This window comes from Lithobates pipiens, unplaced genomic scaffold (assembly GCF_037356315.1).
Source record: "Lithobates pipiens isolate NorthernLeopardFrog02 unplaced genomic scaffold, aLitPip1_a1.2 Scaffold_23, whole genome shotgun sequence".
NCBI lineage: Eukaryota > Metazoa > Chordata > Amphibia > Anura > Ranidae > Lithobates > Lithobates pipiens.
In genome coordinates, this window is record NW_027507785.1 from 314,743,543 (window position 1) to 314,764,624 (window position 21,082).

The following is a 21,082-nucleotide window of genomic DNA, read 5'->3' on the forward strand; positions in this document are numbered from 1 at the left end:
CAATCGCCCCTGAGGAGGGGGAGGGGTGCAGGCTGGGGTATGTAGAGATCGATGGGACCTGTAATATTTCCATAGAGAAAGACATGCTGGGATATGTAGTCCCACAGCATCTTATTCCAGGCTGGGAGCTGAACCCCCATCACTTACACAGGACATGCTGGGAGTTGTAGTTCCTCAGAGACGGCAGGTTCACACAGACGCGCCGTGACCCCGGTGCTTTGCCGAGAACCGCCCCCCCCCCCCATCGGATGGTGTCCGCTAAGGACTGAGCAGGCGCAGCGCTTGTGCAGAACGGAGGACAAGGAGACGCCGAAAGTCTCCGAAGATGAACGGCGCCTGCGCACTTAAAGCGGTTCTGCATCTTAAAAAAAAAAAATATTAAAAGCCAGCAGCTACAAATATTGCAGCTGCTGACTTTTAATAAATGGACACTTACCTGTTCCAGGGTCCAGCGATGCCGGCGGCAGATGACGAGTGATCGCTCGTCTCTCTGCTGCCCCCGCCGCCATCCTCTGTCAGGGAATCGGGAAGTGAAGCGTTGCGGCTTCACTGCCCGGTTCCCTAATGCGCATGCGCGAGTCCCGCTGCGCATCTCTGTTGGTCCCCGCTGTGTCCTGGGAACTGTGTGTTTCCCAGAACACAACGGGGGGGGGGGGGGCATCTGCGGCGGTCTGTCCCAGAAGTGGGTGCAGATACCTGGATTATCCAGGTAACTGCACCCCCCTCCCCCCTGAAAGGTGCTGATTGTGGCACCGGAGGGGGGGAGGGATCAAATGAGCGGAACTTCCACTTTAGGGTGGAGAACCGCTTTAATAGTACCTTGTGCCCCGAGTCCAGGTTCACGCCCCACCATGCAAGTGGACTTACGGTGGATGATGTTAAACAGCACTTAGTAACAGGGCCCCTCGCGGGCTCGCCGCGCTTCGCTCAGAAAATGTTTATTCTAACTCTATGTCCACTTGGATGGTGGGGTGTGAACCTGGACTCAGTGTGCAGGCGCCGTTCTTCTTCAGAGACTTTTGGCATCTCCTTGTCCTCCGTACTGCGCAAGCGCACTACAGGGCGGACACCATCCGACGGGGGACAGTATTCGACAAGACACCGGCTGTAGTACGGACAATGGCTCCTCCCTCCGGAGCTCTGTCTGTGTGGGGGATGGTCCCTCCTCCCCCGCTCTCCGCACACAGACGCCCACATCTCCAATCACATATCACCGAGGGTGGGGCTTACCTCAATGTGTTATACACCTGTGTGTGCGCACATATATGCATAAAGTGTCACGCTATTAATCGCAAACTCCTTGCGATCTCCTAATTGTGATGATCTTTAAAATATATAATATATATGGGCAAAATCCATAAACATACAAACATATACACCTCCTAAACAATGCTCATGCACACACCTATGTGTGCGCTTACCTCAGACCCCACCTACCTGTCTGGGTACTAACATTTATAGGTAAAGATGATCCAGGGAAAATCCGATTGCCTCAGGAAGGAATCCCCCCCCCCATTGGATCATGGGATTTTTTGCCTTCCTCTAGATCATCTGCCTCACCCAGAACCCAGTACATGCACTCATCTACCGACAAGGATGGTAATGCCTTTTACAGGCCTCAATACACCCACTTACCACCAAGAGGGGATTTTAACACCCTGAGTATGGGGTGAGTGTGGGCAGTGGCGCTTCCCCCAAGTTTCATTACCCCTAATTCCCCTACACCTAGCGTACTGGTGCTTTTCTCAGACCCCATCTACACGCACTCATCTACACCACCAAGAGGGGGTGCTACCAACCTGGGTATGGGGTGAGTGTTGGCAGTGGAGCTTCCCCCCAAGTTTCATTGCCCCTCATTCCCCTATGCCTAGCATACTGATGCTTTACTCAGGCCCCATCTACACGCACTTATCTACACCACCAAGAGGGGGTGCAACCACCCTGGGTATGGGGTGTGTGGGCAGTGGAGCTTCCCCCAAAGTTTCATTACCCCTCATTCCCCCTTGCCCACCGTATTGCTGCTTCCCTCAGGCTCCACCTACTTGCACTCATCTACCACCAAGGGTGGCAATGCCTCATAGCATGCACCGCTACACCCATTCATCTACCACCAAGGGTGGTAATCCCTCTTACTGTATAGTGTTTTCATTTGCAACATAGTCCTTCCTGTGGGATTTTTTTTAATGGATATTGTAATAAAAAGTATTCCCTCCTCCCCGCTCTCCACACACTGACACCCACATCTCCAATCGCATATCACCGAGGGTGGGACTTACCTCAGGCCCACCTACCTGTCTGGGTACTGACATTTATAGGTAAAGATGATCCAGGGAAAATCTGATTGCCTCTCGGGGGATCAAGAAGAAATTTTTCCCCCCAGCTGTAGCACATTGGATCATGCTATTCTGGGTTTTTTCGCCTTCCTCTGGATCAACTGCCTCTCCCCAGAACCCAATACATGCACTCATCTACCGACAAGTATGGTAATGCCTTTTACAGGCTTCGATACACATACTTACCACCAAGAGGGGGCGCTACCACCCTGGGTATGGGGTGAGTGTGGGCAGTGGAGCTTCCCCCGAAGTTTCATTGCCCCTCATTCCCCTACGCCTAGCGTACTGGTGCTTTCCTCAGGCCCCATCTACACGCACTTATCTACACCACAAAGAGGGGGTGCTACCACCCTGGATATGGGGTGAGTGTGGCAATGCCTTTTACTGTATAGTAGAAAATTATGGGTAGCCCCAACAAACGATATTGATGAGTAACCACGGTCAAACAAAGGTTGTACCATCAACCAAGAAATTTTTAGAAATCGAGGGATTGGGAGCCTGGTCCCCAGCCAGCTCTCGCCAAAAGGAGAGAATGGGGGGGGGGGGGGCAAATGGACTACCTCGGTACAATACAAAAAAGGTACGTTCAAATATATGAACAATTGTATGATATAATAGAAAAGTTTATTGATACATAACACATGACAAGAAATGTCGATAGTAAATTAAAAACATGGGTGACAGTTGGTCTCGGAGAGCATTTCAACTAGTTTCGTGGGCTGGGCCGCTTCATCAGGAGAATATCTGCAATTTAATCAGCACATGATCAATAACAATGTATTTAATCACATATAACAAAGCAATATTTAGAACAGTATATCAATTAAACAATGTACAAATGGTTCAAAGGGGCAGATTAGAGTTGCCACCTCATCCCTTAACCCAAACACATTAATTACACAGGTTCTGTGGCCGATTAAGGTGGTAATTAAACTCACTTGGTGCCTTATCTGCATTAAATTAGCCTCAGAACCCGTGTAATTCATTAATTGCTTTTTGCTCCTTCCATGTGCAAAGGTGAGTTTTAAATTGGGGTGGTTGCCATCTTTTTGTATGGTTTGCTCACTGGATTTGACGTGGGCACACAATGGATGCTTTCAGCTGCCATTGTTCTCTCGCTGGGTTTCTAATGTGTCCCTGTGCCTTTAACACCTTCCCACCTGGCGGTAAAATGAGGGTCGGGTGGGACATTCGCCATTCTGGGTGGACGTCATATGATGTCCTCCCCCAGAATGCACCTCGCGCACCCCACAGGCCACGCTGCAGCCAGACACAACGGATGACAGATCCGTGTATCGGCACGCTGCCGGCACCATGTGATCGCTGTGACCAATCATAGCAGATCACATGATAACTGTACACAATAAATGGCTTCTATTCATGCCATCAATTGTGTACTATTGTGTACTATTGTGTAGACATGTGCAATTTGTTTTGTTCCGAATCCGTTTTTCAATGAAATTCGTCAAATTTGTTATTTCTGAAATATTCAAATTAACGAAAACTCGTTTCACAAATTATTCAGAAAGACCGAAAATAAGAATGAAAATCGAATGAACGAAAATTTGGAAAACCCAAAAATTAAAAAATCTGAACTAATAATAACTATTGCTAACTATTAAATTATAGATACAGGGCAGTTTTTAAGTCAGGGCAAAAGGGGCAGCTGCCCTGGGCCCTGTCATTGTTGTGGGGCCCAAAGCAGCTGCCTCATATTTGCCAACTATCCTGGTTTAAATTCCCTCGACCACTGAGGTTTTAGTCCTGTGCTGTGTCCCAATATCTCAGTGTGAAGTGCTGCTACTTATGCTGCCCAGCTCTGCCTTATTGTTGTGTAAAGATGACTCACCTGTAGTTTACATGTAAACTACCGGCATTCATATGTAAATAGGGGCGGCCGGCGGCATTGATATGTATATCATGAATAAAAATGAAAAGTCCTGCGCAAATCGTGCCACTGAAAAAATAGGATGATATATATAAATGTGAAAAACAGGAGTCAATGGAAAACTCATACAAATAAATACACCAATAAGTGTAGGTGTATGGTGAAAAAGCTTGAGAAAGAGCAGGACCAAATGTTCCAAAATATCAGGCTCTCAGAACTCTCACCTCCAAGCAGGTATAATCAGGCAAAATACAGATGATCCCAGTAAACTTCTCCTTTAGTTCCCTGTGCACAATTCCCAAGTGGTATAGACTTCTGCCACTAGAGGGCCAATTCAACCTCTTGTATGTAATGCTGCAGCATTTGTATCCTCGTGGTATAAAACTTAAAGAGAACACAGAGGGAAGGAGGGAAGGGAGAGAGAGAGGGGACTGCAATAGTGTAGTGGTTTCAAAAACTAAATAAATTTATTAAGAGAAAGCAATGGACTCTCACATTTAAAAAGAAAGTTCAAACAGATAGAGATCTGGCGTGTACCGCCAGTCTTACGTTAGTTCCGGTATATCCTACGGCCACTCCCTACGCGTTACGTCACCACGTGACTTCTTCGATCCCCATGAAGAAGTCACGTGGTGACGTAACGCGTAGGGAGTGGCCGTAGGATATACCGGAACTAACGTAAGACTGGCGGTACATGCCAGATCTCTATCTGTTTGAACTTTCTTTTTAAATGTGAGAGTCCATTGCTTTCTCTTAATAAATTTATTTAGTTTTTGAAACCACTACACTATTGGAGTCCCCTCTCTCTCTCCCTTCCCTCCTTCCCTCTGTGTTCTCTTTAAGTTTTATACCACCAGGATACAAATGCTGCAGCATTACATACAAGAGGTTGAATTGGCCCTCTAGTGGCAGAAGTCTATACCACTTGGGAATTGTGCACAGGGAACTAAAGGAGAAGTTTACTGGGATCATCTGTATTTTGCCTGATTATACCTGCTTGGAGGTGAGAGTTCTGAGAGCCTGATATTTTGGAACATTTGGTCCTGCTCTTTCTCAAGCTTTTTCACCATACACCTACACTTATTGGTGTATTTATTTGTATGAGTTTTCCATTGACTCCTGTTTTTCACATTTATATATATCATCCTATTTTTTCAGTGGCACGATTTGCGCAGGACTTTTCATTTTTATTCATTTATGTGATAGTTTGTGTTTACTATTTTTTGTCCCGCTGCATTTTTGTAATATTTAGCAGCACTTGCACTTTCTTCATCCCACAGGTTGTTTTATTATACTTTGTAATATTTTCCATTTTTTATGCACATAGATTTATTTCACGTTTAGCACTTAGTGGCGCGAGGGTCCATTTTTCACATTAGATATGTATATCATGCCCCCCTGAGGTCATATCCACAGTAATCTCTAGCAACCAATAAACAAGCAGAAATCATGTGCTGTAACCTCTAACAATCAGTGAGCTGTAATGTGTGCTGTAACCTCTAGCAACCAGTCGGTGAGCGGTAATTAATCACTTCAATACAGGGCACTTTCGCCCCCTTCCTTCCCAGCCCAATTTTCAGCTTTCATCGCTCTAGCGCTTTCAGTGACAATTGCGCGGTCATGCTACACTGTACCCAAATAAAATTTTTATCATTTTGTTCGCACAAATAGAGCTTTATTTTGGTGGTATTTATTCACGACTCCATTTTTTATTTTTTGCGATATAAGCGCAAAAAAAGCGGAAATTTGGAAAAAAAACTATATTTTCTTTTTTCTATTTTAAAAGAAATCCAATAAAATCAAATTTTGTCATAAATTTAAGCCAAAATGTATTCTGCTACATGTTTTTGGTAAAAAAAATTCCGTTAAGTGTATAATAATTGGTTTGTGTGATCACGGACATATGTACGCAAATGATCATGCACATATGTGTGCAGATAATCATTGGGACATGTGATTTTAGTGGGACATATGTGGGGGACATGTTTTTATTATTAGGGACATGTGTATTTATTATTTGGGGACATGTATGTTTTGGGGACATATGTGGGGACTGTGTTTACACTGTGTGGTGATTTGTGTTTACACTAGACTGGTGATCAGTGAGTAAAAAGCTGTAAAAAACAGCTCATACTCACTGATCATCAGCCGGCTGCAGCGATCTGCTCTCCTCTCCTCAGCGATGACTTCTGTGTCAGGAGAGGAGGAGCCGATTGCCTAGCAACCGGCTGTTTGTTTACATCACATGACGGCCGTGATTGGACACGGCCGTCATGTGATCAGGAGGGCCAATCACAGAGCCCTCCTGCCGATCTGAGATGCGCCGTGTCTGGGTGACACGGGCGCATCGGGATCGCGCCGCTGCGCGGGCACGCGCGCGCGCGATCCCGCTCCTTCTGATGGACGTTCCTGAACGTCCTATCAGAAGTAGATGGCTCCCACCCGGCCGTATATGTGCATTGGCCGGGTGGGAAGTGGTTATACACTGTAACCTCTGGCAACCAATCGCAATAGCTGCCTGATCTGATTCAGTAAACTGATTTTGGGTCTAGCTGCTATTTATTGTATGTCTCAGAGCAGGTAGAGAGCAAAACTGCATGGGGGGCCCCCCAAGAAAAATTTTGCCCAGGGTGCAATCAATATTAAAGATGGCCCTGTATAGGTATTGGAAGTTCCTTTTCAAATTTGGCTGTTGGTGAATGTTATGAATGTATCCAAAGTTAAAAATTATCCAAAATAACGAATGCCGCATGTAAACGAATGGAACATAACAAATTAAAATTAATAATAAAAACTTATTATTATTATTTATTATTTTTAATTGGTTACGTTCTGTTCGTTTAGATGCAGCATTCTTAACTTCGGATACATTTGTTACGATCACTAACAGCCAAATTTGAAAGGAAATTTCAAGTTATTATTAGTTAGTTATTATTTCGGATTTTCAATTTTCGAAATTTCAGATTTTGCCAGATTTTCGATTTGATTTTTGGATTTTATTCCGAATGATCAAACTAACAAATATCTAAACGAATGGAACATAACGAATCCAAATTTTTTACGAATTTATTCAAAAGAATGAATTTCGATCATAATGAATGACCTGAAAAACAACAAATGAAACTAAAAGACATTTTTTGGCAGTGCACATGTCTACTATTGTGTTGCTCTCTGTGATTGGCCATGGTGATCAAATGGTACAGACAGGGCCAATCATAGCCTATCTATACCATGTGTCTAGCTGTGGCTAATCACCATAGTAAACACGGAGTGACCCGTGCTCCCTCTGTGTTCCTGAGCGGGGAGCGCGCATAACGGCCCAGGGGGGGTACTGTGATTTGCTCCAGCACCGATCGGCCTTCGGGTCCAGGCCAATGAATTTTGCCCTGGACCTGCTGATCAGTTCCGACAACTCACAGAACAGCATGTGCCTGCGTTTATAAAACAGGAAATTATGGTCTCTTCGCTCCTGGAGCCCCTTTCTGTTATAGAGAGAAGAGATAGCATCAGACAGTGAGTAACAGCAGTGCACTGGACGGACTGTGGCCAGTGGTAGAAGAAAAATGTCCTGGTGTCAGTGGGCGTAAACAATGTCCCATCATTGGTATTAGGGGGAGTAATAGTGTCCCATAATTGGTATTACGGGGAGTAATAATGCTCCATCATTGGTAATCGGGGGGGAGCAAAAGTTTTTAAATCAGCTGCCCAGTGCCCAGAACTGCATGTCTGGGGCATCAGGCTATAAGAATTGCTCATTCCTGATGCCAAGAAAAAAAAAGGTAAAAAAAAAAAAGTTTTTTGTTTGTTATAAGATTTTGCAAATAAGTAATTTTTCTCCTTCACTGGTGTGCACTGATGAGGCTACACTAATGGCCACTGATGAGGTGGCACCAATAAGAACCGATAGGCTGCACTGTTGAGGGGGCACGGACAAGTGGCACTGAAAGCCATGGACAGGTGGCATTGACGGGCACTGATAGGCGGCACTGATAGGAATGGTCAGGTGGCACTGTAGGGCACTGATAGGAGGCACTGATGGGCACTGATAGGAATGGTCAGGTGGCACTGTAGGGCACTGATAGGCAGCACTGATAAGAATTGATGAGGTGGCACTCCCCATTCACAGCGACGGTAAGGAAAGGTCAAGCCCAATCAAGCCTGCAACGTCAACCCCAGTTGTCAAACTAGTAAGATGATGTTGGAGGTGGGCGGGCAGTGAAAGCAAGTCGTGCTCACCACTGCACCGCTCACCACGGGAGGGCGCTGGTTCCCAGAAAGGAGCGCGTATCCAAATTCATCAGACCACAAAGCCATGGCCTACATTTTGGCCAGCCTGACATAAGTTTGCGCACCTGTTGGGGGAGGGACACTGCTCTGGTGTAGCCCAGGCGCCAGGACGCAATTTCTGCCATTGCAACCTGGGTTTTGCCGAGCCCTGTATTAGGGGGAGGAATAGTGCCCCACTTTTGTTATCAGTGGGAGGAATAGTGCCCCATTATTGGTGTCAGTGGGAGGAATAGTGCCCCATAAATTCTGTCAGTGGGAGGGAAAGGTCCTGTAATTGGTGTCAGTGGAAGTAATAGTGTCCCATCATTGGTGTCAGTAGGAGGGATATTGCCCCATCATTGCTGTCAGTGGGTGGTAAGGGCCCTGTCATTGGTGTTAGTGTTAGTAATATAATAGTGCCCCATCATTGGTATCAATGGGAGGAATAGTGCCCCATCATTGGTGTCAGTGGGAGGAATAGTGCCCCATCATTGGTGTTAGTAGAAGGAATAGTGCCCCATCATTGGTGTCAGTGGGAGGAATAGTGCCCCATCATTGGTGTCAGTGGGAAGAATAGTGCCCCATCATTGGTGTCAGTGGGAGGAATAGTGTCCCATCATTGGTATCAGTGGGAGGAATAGTGCCCCATCATTGGTGTCAGTGGGAGGAATAGTTTCCCATCATTGGTGTCAGTGGGAGGAATAGTTTCCCATCATTGGTGTCAGTGGGAGGAATAGTTTCCCATCATTGGTGTCAGTGGGAGGAATAGTGCCCCATCATTTGTGTTAGTAGAAGGAATAGTGCCCCATCATTGGTATCAGTGAAAGGAATAGTGTCCCATCATTGGTGTCAGTGAAAGGAATAGTGTCCCATCATTGGTGTTAGTAGAAGGAATAGTGCCCCATCGTTGGTGTCAGTGAAAGGAATAGTGCCCCATCATTGGTGTAAGTGAAAGGTATAGTGCCCTATCATTGGTGTCAGTGGAAGGAATAGTGCCCCATCATTGGTGTCAGTGGGAGGAATAGTGCCCCATCATTGGTGTCAGTAGGACGAATAGTGTCCTATCATTGGTGTCAGTGGGAGGAATAGTGCCCCATCATTGGTGCCCGTGGAAGGAATAGTGCCCCATCATTGGTGTCAGTGGAAAGAATAGTGCCCCATCATTGGTGTCAGTGGGAGGAATAGTGCCCTATCATTGGTGTCAGTGGGAGGAGTAGTGCCCCATCATTGATGTCAGTGGGAGGAATAGTGCCCCATCATTGGTGCCCGTGGAAGGAATAGTGCCCCATCATTGGTGCCCGTGGAAGGAATAGTGCCCCATCATTGGTGTCAGTGGAAGGAATAGTGCCCCATCATTGGTGTCAGTGGAAAGAATAGTGCCCCATCATTGGTGTCAGTGGAAAGAATAGTGCCCCATCATTGGTGTCAGTGGAAAGAATAGTGCCCCATCATTGGTGTCAGTGGGAGGAATAGTGCCCTATCATTGGTGTCAGTGGGAAGAATAGTGCCCCATCATTGGTGCCCGTGGAAGGAAAAGTGCCCCATCATTGGTGTCAGTGGGAGGAATAGTGCCCCATCATTGGTGTCAGTGGGAGGAATAGTGTCTTATCATGGGTGTCAGTGAGAGAAAAATGCCCCAAAGGGCCGGATAAAAGCAAGCAAAGGGTCACGTCCGGCCCCTGGGCCACAGTTTGGAGACCACTGGTATAGGACATAGATTGTTTGCTACCACATCCTTATTACTGAACATCTAAACAAACCAAACCAAGGAACCAAACTCCAGAACTTCTATCAGTATCACATATCCACATGTATACAAAATATTGAACTTTATTAGGTAGGCTCGTAAGGGCTGCTGAGCTGGTTATAACAATCTGCCAATCACCCTGCTGCCAACCTCCCATTCACCATGTTAAAGACAATAAAACAGTCAATGATTTAGTTTCCTTTCTTTTATTGTCGGGATACAACATAAATGAAGCAAGGAAAATATGAGATGCCCCTGGAGATTTCACTTTGTAGGGTATCATCCATGGCCTTGGCCCAGTAAGTGGATTTTCCCCATCGAATCCTCACTGCAGTCTCTGGAAGTTCCTGATAACTTGGCACATGACAAACGATGGAACTACTGCTCCCAGCCTGTCCACTTCTGTCCATGCTGTGCTCCCCGGCCACCCAGCATGCTACACTATTCTCTCCATCTTCTGCTTCTTCTTTACGTTACACCGACCTTCTCCTTTGTATCAAAGTCCTGTGTTCCCCCGGTCACAGAACGTCGATCTACTTCCGCCACTTCACTGCTACTTCTTCTACTTGATCTTCTCCAGCATGCAAATCCTGTGTTCCCCGGTCACAGAAACTTGATACTTTCTTGTGGAGATGAAGATCTTCCTCTAGGACTCCTTCCTAGCGGCTCCTCCATTCCCACTCCGCTCACGGCGCATCCCTGCGTGGGGACGCCCGGTACAGCACCTCGGTACTCCATGCTGACTTTCCTGTGCTCCACAACTCCTCCCTGGAAGCATGTGACCCCAGCTTATATGGGAGGTCTGCCCCCTGCCAACACCAAAAGATAATTGGTCAGGGCTCCTCACATGAGCTGCCTGCCACTCAGATCTCAGGTCCAACCTCTCTTCCAGAACAATCCTTCTGTAAGCAGAGGAGGATCTCTGAGCCAGAGTACAGATGGCCACGCCCCCCCACTATACTGACACTCCCATTCCCAGATCAAAAAAGGCCTGAAATGAAACACAAGCCTGGCTAAATGTACCTGCACCTGGGCCCTGCAACTAGAAAATACTAACCTAGCACTTACCTTTTAGGTAGAGGGTGCTACATAAGTACAAATATGAAAACAGAGTAAAAAGGAGTCAGAAACGACTGGTCATGTGATATCTCTGCATTTCCTGCGTCATACAAACATCAAGTTGTCATTTTTGATTGATATAATAAATCACGACATTGATAGCTTGTGGCTTTCGCCAACGCGTTTCACAGGTCAGAGCTGCTTCTTCAGGAAGATATAAAGTAACAGAAGCTCGGAAATTATAAATATGATATCAACCCCACGGGTTCAGATGGTGATATGAATATTTCATTTCTCACCAATGTAAATGCAAAATAAATAAATAATAAAGAACCCCTAACGTTAAAAAAAATACAAAAAATATTATTTTTAATAATCATAATAAATAATCACCCACACAAAAAAAAACAAATTACTGCTACTACTACTAATGATTTATTTATTTATTTTGTGTTAGGATATTTAGTTATTGACTGTTATTATTAAAAAATTTTAAGGGTTAGGGGTTAATTATTTAGTATTATTTAGTATTCATTTATTGACTTTATTTATTATTTATTTATGATAATTTTTATTTGCGTATTTATTTTACATGCATTTATTAATTTATTATTATTATTAAGACTAATAGTAGTATAATAATTAACACCCTAACAAAAAATAAATAATATTAAATAACCCTAACCCCTAATCCTACACCTAACCTTAACCCAAACAGTTACCCTTAATGAAAAATAATAATAATAATAATAATAAAAAAATAAATAAAATAAAAGCTAATGGAAAAGCTAAAAAACCTAGCAACAAATGATGCAACAGGTGATAATTTTCTCTGTTGGCTAATAAAAAAAAAACGGCAAAGCTCAAAAACGCTGTAAAAAAACACGCAAGTGTTCCAAAATCACCTATAAAAATGTGCAAATAAATGCTGGAAAATGCTTAAAAAAAGACACTACGCTCAGATGAGAGGGCTGGTTCACACTACAAAAGTACACTCCATATGCATTCTTGCATGTGCATTTTTGGTATGTTCTGGTGCGTTTTTGATGCGTTTCCAGATGCATTCCAGAAGATTTTCTTCTTCTCTTTTCCTGTTCATTGTACTGTGATCCAGTGCATTTTTGATGCAAAAAAGAGATACCTTTTTTATTAATCATTATGGGTACATTTAAATTGTTTTTCAAAAGGTGGACCTTTATTTTTATTTTTTAATCAGAATTTATTAGAAATTTTACAAAAATATAGTAGAAAATTTAGGAATTGAAGAAAAAGAAGAGATCGTGAGAAACAACACAATAACAATAAAATCACAAGGACATGAAGTCCAGATATGCAGAGGTATTCTTAACCACTTAAAGGGGTTATAAACTAAGTAGGAACAACGATATGTCTCCTCCCCTAATAAGTCACATCTCCATACAGTTAGAACAAGCTGAGGGAACACACATTTAACCCCTTGATCGCCCCCCTAGTGTTAACCCCTTCCCTGCCAGTGACATTTACACAGTAATCAGTGCATCTTTATAGCACTGATCGCTGTATAAATGTCAATGGTGCCAAAAATGTGTCAAATGTGTCCGATCTTTCCGCCGCAATGTCGCAATACTGCTAAAAAATCGCAGATCACCGCCATTTCTAGTAAAAAAAAATAATAAAAATGTCATAAATCTTAGTTCGTTGTTTGTAGACGCTATAACTTTTGCGCAAACCAATCAATATACGCTTATTGCGATTTTTTTTAAATCAAAAATATGTAGAAGAATACACTGCCTAAACTGATGAAGAAATTTGTTTTAGGGGGATATTTATTATAGCTAAAAGTAAAATAATTCCAGTGTCACTGCTAGTGTATACAGTACCGCATGTGGCCAGAGGTGGGGGGCAGCGTTGGAGACACTCAGAAACGGAGTGTCTCCGAGCGTCACCAGCGCCCCCCCCACACACCTCTGGCCACACGCGGTACTGCACACCCCAGAGGCTTGACTCCCGTTCGTCTTGCGGGACAATGCTCGAAAATCAAGTCAGGATTAAAAAAAAAATTGCGCACAGCTTGTAAACCGCGTTACTCGAAATCCGAGGTTTTACTGTACATAATATTGTTCACATCAGTCCCTGTCTCTTGGGAGCTTACAATCTATTGACCTAACCACAGCTACACATATTTCCGGTAGAACCAATTAACCTATTAGAATGTTCTTGGCTTGTGGGAGGAAAGAAAACCCCACACAAACATATGAATTCCATTCAGACACGGCACCCCGCTGTGGACTGAACTTGTGATCCGAGTGTGGAAAAACAACAGTGCCGACCACTTAACCACCACGCAGGCCCGTCTTTTACCAGTTTGTATTGGGGCACATAAGGAGCTGGTCACCAAAACTTGCTGGGTATGTTTCAACACAATTGTAATCTTATAAAACAAAGTCAATTGTTTCCGGACGCAGAGGCTGCAGTCATATATTTGTACCGTTGGGTTTGTTGGCTGGTTTTAGTCCCCGCTCAGTCTTCTAGTAAGTCAGAACTGAGTGTATTAGTCCAGACCACCAGATGATCCACCTCCTCTTCCTGAGGTTCTCCATCACAGCTGGATCCACAGAACCACACCATAGAATCTTCATTGAAATTAGATCTCTGGCTTGTATCTGGCTCCGAGTGTCCCGGGAATTCTATGCCACGATGATCTGAGGAGGTGAAAAGGGAAAGTTAGAAAGGCATGTGTGTAGTTTTAACAAGTCCTGCCCCATCGCAATAAGCGTATATTGATTGGTTTTGCGCAAAAGTTATAGCATCTACAAAATAGGGGATAGATTTATGGCATTTTTATTATTAATTTTTTTTTTTTACTAGTAATGGCGACAATCTGCGATTTTGTGGCGGACACATTTGACACTATTTTGGGACCAGTGACATTTATGCAGTGATCTAAAAATAGCCACTGATTGCTTTATAAATGTCAAGGGGTTAAGTGTGTTCCCTCAGTGTGTTCTAACTGTGGTGGTGGGGGGGGGGGGTGGGCTCCCTACAACATGACAGAGATCACTGCCCCCCATTGACAGGGAGCAGTAGATCCCTGTCATGTTGCTAGGCAGAACAGGGAAAAGGCTTGTTTACATATATCAAAAAAAAAACATTATTTCCTGACAGGCTCCATGGCAGCATACGTGTGGGTTAGCCCCGCCTCCATAATTACCCAATAGGACCTCTACTCCCATAAATCTTTGCTCCAAGCTGCTATCCGTGTTCCTTTTTTGTCCTCCTCCATAGGACAGGCGTTTCCTATCTGAAGAGATCTTCACTACGATCAAGTCGGCCGACTATCAAGCTTTTGTTCCTCCGATAGGCCCTGTCTGTTAAGCATGGGTATGGAGTGTATGGCAGAGTAGCGCTGAAGGCTTGGTTTGTCCGAAGATAAGTGCGCACGGCTTATTACCTGCTATGTAAGGTGGCCATTATCTGCCCGGTGGATCGGTGGTGTGTGCTTGAACCTGTTCGGCCAGATGATCGTTGGTGGAGTGGCTGTAAAAATTCAGTTTTTCATGGCAGCAGTGTTTATGTGTTTTCTTTTTTCTACCTGTGTCTTTTCATAGGCCAGCTGGTTCTTGTGTATAGGCGCTGACGCTTCCGCGTTCCAGCAGCCTTTCTCCCCCTGTTTCCGGGTCCAGCGCTGCGTTCTGCGCATGCGCGGACCCAAATCCAAAGCGAGGCTTGGTTCCCGCGCATGCGCGCGGGCATCTCGCGTCTGACGCCGCTGATGACGTCATGGGCGCCATATTTAAAACACAGTGAGAGATGTCAGAATTTGGGAATGATTGCAGGAAATTCAGCGACTTCCCGGGGCCATTCTCTGGTTGGTGTAAGGTAGGTTATGGTCTGCTCTGATGTATTGTTGCACCTGTTTTTTGTATGGCTGCTTATGAGGGTCTATTGTTGTTACAGTCAGCGTTCTTAGTCATGGATGCCTCACTGCCTACTAGTGACCTGCCCGCTTGTAACAGGTATGTGCATGGCTGGATTGCTGTGTATTTGTGGAGTATTCCTTAGCATTTGATACCAGCCTGGTCTGTATCTCTCTCTCTTTCTTGTATATTTCCTTATAGCCCTTCTAGGTCTGAACCGCATTACAGTGCGCATAGTCGCAGTGGATCGTCAAAATCGCACCACCGCAAATCATCGTCAAAGTCTGGTTACCGTAGGTCTTCCAAATCTGAACAACGCAGTGGTCACTCGCACTCAAGCAGAGGACCAGATAATTCATGTTGGGGCTGTAAGATGCCCATCCCATCAGACAAATCGCTCTGTGATCATTGCTTCTCTAAAGTCGCAGATGAAAGAGATGGTGCGGATCAACGCTTGGAATCTATGGTGAGAAGAGTGGTAAAGGAATCCCTGCAGCAGAGGGAAGCTCAGCACGCTATGGAATCCCCCTCAGACCCATTATGTCCTTCAGGAGGTGAAGGGCTCTTACAAGAGACTGGGGAATCTTCTCAACCAAGCCACCACTCTGTGCTCTTGTCTGACAGCGAATCGGATCCAGAGGATCCAGGAGTAGGATTTGATTATGCTTTAGTACCTGCTCTTGTCAAGGCAGTGAAAGAAGCTTTAAAATGGGAAGAACCCACTACTTCTCCCCTCCCCAAACAAAGAAAGTTTTTCAAACAACTCAAAAAGGAACGGCAACATTTTCCTTTCCTATCTGAATTGGGAGAAATCATTACTGAAGAGTGGAGCAAGATTGATAGGAAGAGCTCCATGCAATCAAAGGTGTCTAAATTGTACCCCTTTAAGGAGGATGATGTGAAGCACCTTGAATCAGCTCCTCTGGTAGACGCAGCACTTATGCGTTTAGTCAAATACGTGACTCTCCCTTTGGAAGACACGGTATCTTTCAAAGATCCGTTAGAGAGAAGAATTGACTCAGATCTGAAAAGAATTTATCTAACTTCAGGGATGGCTTGTAAACCAACTTTGGCATTAGCCGCAGTCTCAAAGGCTATTGAAACATGGGCCGACAATGTTGAAGAGTTCTTGAGAGGTATCTCAGTGGATACGGCTAAAGACTCTCCCATTCAGGAGATCAGAATGGCATCAGCCTTTTTGGGGGAGGCATCTATTGACATTATCCGCCTTCTGTCTCGCGCTATGTTGGCAGCAGTCTCGGCACGCCGTGCTTTGTGGCTCCGTCCCTGGTTGGCGGATCCAACATCTAAGCAGGCATGGTGTCGTATACCATTTGAGGGAACCTCCTTGTTTGGTAATAAACTAGATAGCGCCATATCCCGGGCCACAGGTGGGAGGTCTGGGTTCCTCCCTCAAGACAGACGCCTTCAAAACCAAAAACGTATTTTTCCAAGAAGGCAGACCTCGGATCGTGCTAGAGAAGCGCGCAGTTATAGACCCGGCAGGGAGTTCTCTAGATCTTGGAGGTCCAGACAATCCTCCCTTAAGAAAACCTCAAAGGGGGCTTCCGCAGGTAATCAAGATTCTACCAAATCTTTTTGAAATTGGGCCCGCTCAAACATGTCAGGTGGGGGCTCGCCTTCTTCACTACCGACATGTTTGGGCGGCCTCAATTCAAGATTATTGGACCGTCAAGACGGTTTCCTCGGGTCACAAGTGGACTTTCATCAACACTCCGAGATTAAGGTTCATTCCCACAACAATTCCAGGCTCAGAGGAAAAGAAACAGGTCCTATTGACCTACGTAAGTTGTTTGCTGGATCAAGGCGCAGCCGTGCCAGAAGACGAACGTGGCGAAGGCATGTATTCTCCTCTGTTTATGGTTCAGAAAAGAAATGGCGCATGGAGGCCGGTGATAGATTTGACCTTCCTCAATTCCTTCATTCGCAAGGAAAAGTTCAAAATGGAGTCTCTTCTTACAATCCAACAGTCGGTGCAGCTAGGGGATTGGTTAATCTCAATCGATTTGAAGGACGCATACTTTCACGTGCCAGTAGCAAGGGATTTCCAGCAATTTCTCCGTTTCGCAGTTGGCGATCAACACCTCCAGTTTACCTGTCTCCCATTCGGGTTGACAACATCTCCTCGGGTCTTCTCCAAGGTACTCCTAGCGATAGTAGCTCTTTTACGAGTCAAAGGAGTTCGTCTCCATCATTATCTGGACGATTTGCTCCTATTATCTCAGGACAGAGATCAAATTCTGGATCACAAGAGTTTAGTCATCTCCACTCTACAGACGTTTGGTTGGCTCCTGAACCTAGAGAAGAGCCATCTGGTTCCAACTCAAGTGATCGTGTTTCTAGGGGCTCAGTTCGACACATTAAAAGGCACTATCTCTCTGCCGGAGGAAAAAATCAGTGTGATCCGGGACAGGATTCACAAGGCTTGGGAATCATCTCATCTTTCGGCTCTACAATGCTTGAAAGTGATCGGCACAATGACGGCCACCATCCCTATGGTGAAGTGGGCCCAGTGGCACACTCGTCCCTTCCAGAAAGGGTTTCTGCAACAGTGGGACTCGTCCAATCAAACACAGCACATACTCCTTACACCAGCGATGAGGATGTCTCTCCTCTGGTGGCTTCAAGGGAAGAATCTACGCAACCATCATTCGATAGTCCCCATTTCCTGGGTAATAGTAACCTCAGATGCCAGCAACAAAGGTTGGGGCGCTCATTGCCTTACGGAAGTAGCTCAAGGAAGGTGGTCGTTCCCGTCGCTGTGTGTGGTCTCCAACATCCTGGAGTTGAGAGCAGCCTTTCAAGCACTCATAGCATTTCGCCATCTGGTGGCAGGGTCGTCAGTAATGTTAAGACTGGACAACACAACTGCGGTGGCCTATATAAAGAAACAAGGAGGGACTCGCAGTTGGTCTCTATTACGAGAAGTAGAACCGATAATGAACTGGGCTCAGAAGAATGTGGTCAACATTTCTGCTGTATACATCCCAGGGGTCCAGAATGTTCAAGCAGATTTTCTGTCAAGGGTCAAAATAGACAACAACGAGTGGTCCCTTCACAGGGATGTCTTCGAGTGGCTTTTGACTCTGGGAGTATCTCCAGAGGTCGATCTGTTCCCTTCGCCGTACAATCGCAAGATGCACAGATACTACTCGAGGTTCAGGGATCCTCAGGCGTTCGGGATAGATGCTCTCACGGATTGTTGGAAGTTCCAGAGAGCCTACGCCTTCCCTCCAGTTCCTGTAATCCTACAGTTCCTTCGGAGGCTCAGAGGGGAGAAGGTGGAAATCATTGCGATAATACCATTCTGGCCCAACAGGCCTTGGTTTCCTCTGCTGTTGCTCCTCAGCTATCAGGACCCAGTTCCCCTGCCTCTCAGGCCAGATCTACTGTCTCAAGGCACACTGTTACACCCGTGCCCATCCTGTCTACACCTCAGGGCATGGTTCTTGAGAGGGGAAGGCTAGAAGCTCTAGGTTGCCCAGAAGAAGCGATTCCAACCCTTCTTAGTGCCAGACGGAAGAGTACCAATAAAGTGTACGAACGTATATGGGCCAGGTTCATGGGCCACATGTCTTCTAGGTCAAATTCATATAATTCTCCGGCAGTTCAAGATATCTTGTCTTTCCTTCAGTCAGGGTTAGACTTGTCTCTGGCAGTTAGTTCTCTTAGAGTACAAGTTTCAGCCATTTCAGCCTTTACAGGAGTTTCGTGGGCGAATCACACCTTAATTCAACAATTCTTTAAAGGAGCCATCAGGCTTAGGCCTCAAAAGAGGCCCAGGTTTCCCAAATGGGACCTTCCGTTAGTATTGGACTTTCTTTCTGATCTTGGGAAAGGTTTGGATGCTCCCCTGTCTTTAGGAGATCTCACTATCAAGACAGTGTTTCTGGTGGCAATAACTTCAGCCAAAAGAGTGTCGGAAATTAGGAATCTTGGGTCAGTTGAACCATTTCTAACTTTCTTTCCGGACAGAGTGGTCCTGATCCCTATGCTTGGGTCAAATCCAAAAGTCACATCAGTATTTCACGAAAATCAGGAGATCGTGCTACCTACGTTTAGAATGTCAGACAACCAAGAGATTCATCCCCTGGATGTTGGTCGCACCTTGAAACAATATCTGGACGCTACAGCCTCGTTCAGACGAACAGACTTTCTTTTTGTCCTTCTTCATGGCAAGAATAAAGGGATGCGAGCATCAGTAAGATCAATCTCATCTTGGGTGGTCCAAACGATTCAAAGGGCATACAAGGCAAAGGGCATGGTCCCTCCTGAGGCAGTGACGGCTCATTCAACTCGGGGCATCTCGACCTCTTGGGCAGCAGTTCGACATGTCGCACCAGAAGTTATCTGTAGAGCAGCTTCCTGGTCTTCAATTAATACCTCTGTTTCCCATTATTGTGTAGAGCCAGCTGCACTTTCTTCTGTTAATTTTGGTTTACAAGTATTGTCAGTGGACAATGAAAAATAAAATTCTAGTTTCTTTGCTCAACATTTTTAGCCCACCCGGGTGTGTTTGGCGAGTTATTTCCCACACGTATGCTGCCATGGAGCCTGTCAGGAAAATGGAAAATTGATATCAAATACTTTCCGTAATTTTCCTTTCCTGATGGGCTCCATGGCAGCAGGAGTTTCCTCCCAAATGTTGGAGTAGGCTAGTTACGGAACACGGATAGCAGCTTGGAGCAAAGATTTATGGGAGTAGAGGTCCTATTGGGTAATTATGGAGGCGGGGCTAACCCACACGTATGCTGCCATGGAGCCCATCAGGAAAGGAAAATTACGGTAAGTATTTGATATAAATTTTCCATTTTTTCCTCAGTTTAGGCCGATACGTATTCTTCTACATATTTTTGTTAAAAAAATAAAAAATCGCAATAAGCGTTTATTGATTGGTTTGCGCAAAAGTTATAGCGTCTACAAAATAAGGGATAGTTTTATGGCATCTCCCCACTCTGCCTCTCCTCACCGCAATCGCGGCTGACGAACAACGAGTTTGTGGGACCCATGGGCGTGGGTGGTGCGTGAACGCCCGCTAGGCGGCAATTTCAAAAGGACGTATGGGCGCGCCCTTTTGCCTGCCCGTGACATTCTGCCGATGTAAAATCGGCATGCGGCGGTCAGCATGTGGTTAAAATCTTCATTATGCTATTGAAAATAAAATAAAAATTTGAAATTCTAAACCATTTCATTTCTATTTGGCCCACGACCAGATACCAAATCACTTAAAGCGGGAGTCCACCGGGACTCCGCGTTTTTTTTTTTTTTTAAAAGCCAGCAGCTACAAATACTGGAGCTGCTGACTTTTAAAATAGTGACACTTACCTGTCCAGCGCGCCCGCGATGTCGGCACCCGAAGCCGATCTCTAGATCGACACTCGAGTGCTGCCGCCGCCATCTTGGGTATGGGAATCAGGAAATGGTGCCTTTCGGCTTCATTTCCCGGTTCCCTACTGCGCATGCGCGAGCCGCGCTGCGCAATGAGGACGGTCCCCGCTGCCTCTGGGATCTGTGTGTTTCCCAGCAGGCAGCGGGGCACTTGTGGGAAGGGGCGGGCACTTGCGGAAAGGGGCGTAAGTTACGCCCCTTTCCGCAGAGAGCTATCCCGGAAGTGGGTGCAGTTACCTGGATTATCCAGGTAACTGCACCCCCCTCCCCCCTGAAAGGTGCCGATTGTGGCACCGGAGGGGGGGAGGGTTCCGATGAGCGGAAGGTCCACTTTAGGGTGGACCTCCGCTTTAAGTGACCGGCGCTCTTCGAAAGGTTGAGCGCCCCCGAGGTACGTCAACTGCAGCAAAGTGATTGTAAAGAAAAAAGGTTATTTAAAAAAAATAGCAAACATGTTATACTTACCTGCTCTGTGTAGTGGTTT

At 45.6% G+C, this 21,082-nt stretch overlaps 1 protein-coding gene across 4 annotated transcripts in view; it reads right to left on the reverse strand.

Moving 5' to 3' along the window:
• Positions 1-2,931: 2,931 nt before the first annotated feature.
• The window catches only part of UBE2U (ubiquitin conjugating enzyme E2 U), a 103,281-nt gene continuing 85,130 nt past the window's right edge, over positions 2,932-21,082 (reverse strand). For all 4 annotated transcript variants that reach the window (XM_077450556.1, XM_077450557.1, XM_077450553.1 and 1 more), the window contains 2 exons: positions 13,761-13,974; positions 2,932-3,077 (listed from right to left, as the gene is read on the reverse strand). In XM_077450556.1, coding sequence (XP_077306682.1) covers positions 13,793-13,974 — 182 coding nt within the window. In that variant the 3' untranslated portion in view covers positions 2,932-3,077; positions 13,761-13,792. The remainder of the gene's footprint in view (positions 3,078-13,760; positions 13,975-21,082) is intronic.